The sequence below is a fragment of the Sinocyclocheilus rhinocerous genome, unplaced genomic scaffold (genome assembly GCF_001515625.1).
Source record: "Sinocyclocheilus rhinocerous isolate Xijiao unplaced genomic scaffold, SAMN03320098_v1.1 scaffold3201, whole genome shotgun sequence".
Lineage (NCBI taxonomy): Eukaryota > Metazoa > Chordata > Actinopteri > Cypriniformes > Cyprinidae > Sinocyclocheilus > Sinocyclocheilus rhinocerous.
In genome coordinates this window covers 391468-395356 of record NW_015662182.1, presented here as the reverse complement: position 1 = coordinate 395356, position 3889 = coordinate 391468, and the positions used below count along the sequence as shown (strand labels likewise).

General features: G+C 39.5%; 1 protein-coding gene across 1 annotated transcript in view; it reads left to right on the top strand.

The window, feature by feature from the left end:
* Window positions 1–3889, top strand: part of LOC107727962 (ribonuclease 3-like) — a 44450-nt gene that overhangs the window by 18821 nt on the left and 21740 nt on the right. Inside the window, exons 16-17 of the mRNA XM_016538009.1 lie at window positions 1934–2033; window positions 2263–2370. Of these exons, the coding sequence (XP_016393495.1) occupies window positions 1934–2033; window positions 2263–2370 (208 nt within the window). The remainder of the gene's footprint in view (window positions 1–1933; window positions 2034–2262; window positions 2371–3889) is intronic.

Here is a 3889-nt window from a genome sequence, read left to right as displayed (position 1 = left end):
CTCGCGTCCGTCGCGTCCGACCGCTTTGCACATTTTGTGTTTCTCAAATGTCACTTCAGATGTTTGTTCTTAAGTGCCCTAAGTGCCCTGCAAAGTGGACTTCACAGGATATTCCGCCATGATTCCAGTTCGAAGGGAGCGCATATTTTCCATTCAAAGGGCATTAAAGTGTGCAAGACGTGAATTTAAATTGTATTTATTTACAGAGGTAAATTGTCACGCTGCAGGCAGTGGCATTGGCGTAGCGCAAATCCGTGAATGAATGTTCAGAAGAAAAGTAAACTTTCAATGGATTTCCCTTGCTCAGGGAGTAGGAAGCAATGAACATTGTGTGGGGACCCTGTAAATCAAAACACAATTCATGCTTGGAGCTCTCTTCTGACGAGCTGGTTATCTGAATCAGGTGTGTTAAATAAGAGAGACATGCAAAATATGCAGAGCGGTGGGTTGCCAGGATTTAGAACCACTGAGTTAAGCCCGGGATACATTGCACTATTTTTGGCTGTCCCAGACGAAAGATTGCCATCGTGAAGCAATCGTGGCGATTTCTGTGATCGTGGCTCTTAATCGGTGGTCCTATGTCGTACAGTGAGAGAGGTTCAAAGATGGGCGTTTTCCCGGTCTTGCGACCAAACATAGCCTATGATAGTTTTCTGACAGTGTCAGAAATTCAGCATGATCAACGCACAGTGTATTTGCTGCAATGACCTGCGTCTACTCAGCAGCCAATGAAACTGCAACATGAAATGACATATTGATCCACGCGACCAGTGACACTAAAATTTCAATGCCATGGAGGCAGAAAAAAGTAAAAGGTATACTGGTATGTGGGATACCCATAAAGAACAAATACTTGTTGAGTTGTGGCAGCAGAGGGCATGTTTGTACGATGTGTCCTCTAGCTGCTATCATGAGCGCACCAAAAAGGACATAGCATGGAAGGAGACAGCGGAGGAACTGCAGCTGCCAAGCTCCCTGTGCAAAACTGGCATCCCAAGTTGTCCTCTTTTCCCAAACCATGAGCGGGTCCATATTGCATTCGTCGCAGCCTACGATTCAATAGGTGTCATCATCGTACAGTCTACATGCTTGTCGTACCCAAGTTTAAACGATCCATGTTGCACAGTGTGATAAAGTAATGATCTTATAGGATTGCTAAAATCGTGCAGTGTATCCCGGGCTTTAAAGGGAACAGAGTTAAACAGAAATCTCTCTCCACTTGAGTTATCATAAGCCACATTCCCACTGTTTTTGACTTATTCAATATGATAATAAAACAACAATAATCAAAATGAGTATGTTTTTTATGGTGAATATTTAAAAATATATATATTACAACTGTATAGTACAACTGTAAAATTGCAATGCTAATATTTACTACATTTCTTCTTTTTCGTGTTTGCTGCAACGACCTGCGTCTACTCAGCAGCCAATGAAATTGCAACATGAAATGACGTATTGATCCACGCGACCAGCGACGCTACAATTTCAATGCCATGGAGGCAAAAAAAAAGTAGGAGGTATACGTGGGATACCCATAAAGAACAAATTCTTGTTGAGTTGTGGCAGCAGAGGGCATGTTTGTATGATGTGTCCTCTAGCTGCTATCATGACCGCACCAAAAAGGACATAGCATGGAAGGAGATAGCACTGTTTTTGACTTATTCAATATGATAATAAAACAACAATAATCAAAATGAGTATGTTTTTTATGGTGAATATTTAAAAATATATATATTAAACAATTACAGCAACAAAATTTTACAGTACAACTGTAAAATTGCAATGCTAATATTTACTACATTTCTTCTTTTTCAAACATTATACCATTAAGCTTTTATTTTGATGCAGTGAGTTATTATTAATAATGATTTTTTTAAATAATATAATAATGATAAAGGTGCAATACTGCAGTTTACTGCTTTCATTGCAGGTATCAAAAGTTGTGGAAGAGTTATGTGAAATTGCGGCACTTGTTGGCCAACAGCCCGAAGGTTAAACAAATTGAAAAACAGAAGTTAACGCAAAGAGAGGTAAGTGTCTGCATGTGTGGTTTATGTACATAGAAATAGCTAATGTGACAAAGACACCTTAAATAATAAATATGATCATTATGGAAGGGTAGCATGAAGTTCTTTTTCATAAAAAAAAAAAAAAAAAAACACTTGCGCATTGACTGAATGAGCAGTTTGAAGGCATCAGGTTTTAGTACAGTACATTGTCATTATTGTGTGAATACTGTGTCCAAAAACTGATTTACAGGAAGCTCTGCAGAAGATCAGGCAGAAGAATACGATGAGAAGGGAGGTCACAGTGGAGCTCAGCAGTCAGGGTTTCTGGAAGTCTGGTATCCGCTCTGATGTTTGCCAGGTACACATATACACAAACACACATTCACTTCAGAACTTGGGTTTGCTGAAATGTTGCCTAGGGCTCAAACAAGATAAACATAACAAAATAAAAATGAACATTTGTATCTAAAACTGTGCTTTTGAATTTAAAATGTGTGGCGAAAACTTGATTAGCACAGATGTTAATTAAAACACTGCATTCAGAAAGTATTCAGTTCAGTTTTTTTCCCACATATTGTTCTATTGCACATAATGTTCCATCATTCAAATCGTTGTACTTGAGTTAACTTTGAATTAAGTAATATTTAAAGGGGTTATATGACGTTGCTAAAAATAACATTATTTTGTGTATTTGGTGTAATGCAATGTGTTTATGCGGTTTAAGGTTCAAAAAACACATTATTTTCCATATAATGTACATTTCTGTTTCTCCTCTATGCCCTGCCTTTCTGAAACGCGTCGATTTTTACAAAGCTCATCGTTCTAAAAAAGCAAGGTGTGCTCTGATTGGCCAGCTATCCAGTGCGTTTGATTGGCCGAATGCCTCAAGCGTGTGACGGAAATGTTACGCCCCTTAACATACTGTGATGTTGTCTCCCAGCAGGACGAGACAACCAATAAAACCCATTACAAATGAGGCATTTGTTGCATCCAGTGGGGTGACTTTAGCACTAGATTGAGCAACTTTCAGACCCTTTTAGCGGCTTTTTTCCATAGAATATTCATACTGACAAGCCTAGCGACTTTTTTGGATAAACCTTAGCTATGGTTCAGTTGGAAGATTTCGCCAGTGCTGTCCCGCAAACGCAAGGTCTGACTTTCTCAGAGAAGTGTCACCTCTTTCGGCGTCTGTTCTGTGCAGTGAGCGGCAGCGAATTCAGTTGGCAGCAGCGCAGCCGACGACTCAATAAATGAGTACAAAACAGCTTTTCCTAGCACCTGTCACTTAGTGTTTGGAATTATAAATATGAGCGTAGTTCGTCTGTTAATATCACATGCACTTTTTTGTTTGTTGTTTTTTTTAGTTTGTTACTCATGTGTGTGTGTGTGTGTTATGTGAGCCTGTTGTAGTTTGCTGGTCAGCCAGGCCCATCGGCGCCTGGCACCGGGGGGTCATTTACTTGTCTTTGGAAACTGTTTGAAGTCAGTTGGGGAGATGATAGTGTTAGACTGCTTAGCATCTCCTTGATAGTGGGGAGAATTATTTGGCAATTTAGCACCCATATAAATGTATAGTCTGTGGCCAGGACTGTCATTTATATGCAAATGTCAAAGGCTAAAAGGGGTCTCTTAAGCCATAAATCCCAAAGACCATCCATGATTTTACGCAGACGCTACACCGCTCTTTAGTGTAGATGCATGTTGAGATGCATGAATGAGAGTGACTCCTGGTTAACATTAAAAGGGGTCGTGTTTAGTCACTATTTAGTGTGGTATTTTTTGACAATATTCACTCATCATGACAGTAAAATAGGGCATTCTAAGTCAATATACTGCAGTATTTCCTCTCTCAATCAGTAGAAAATATGGTTAACACC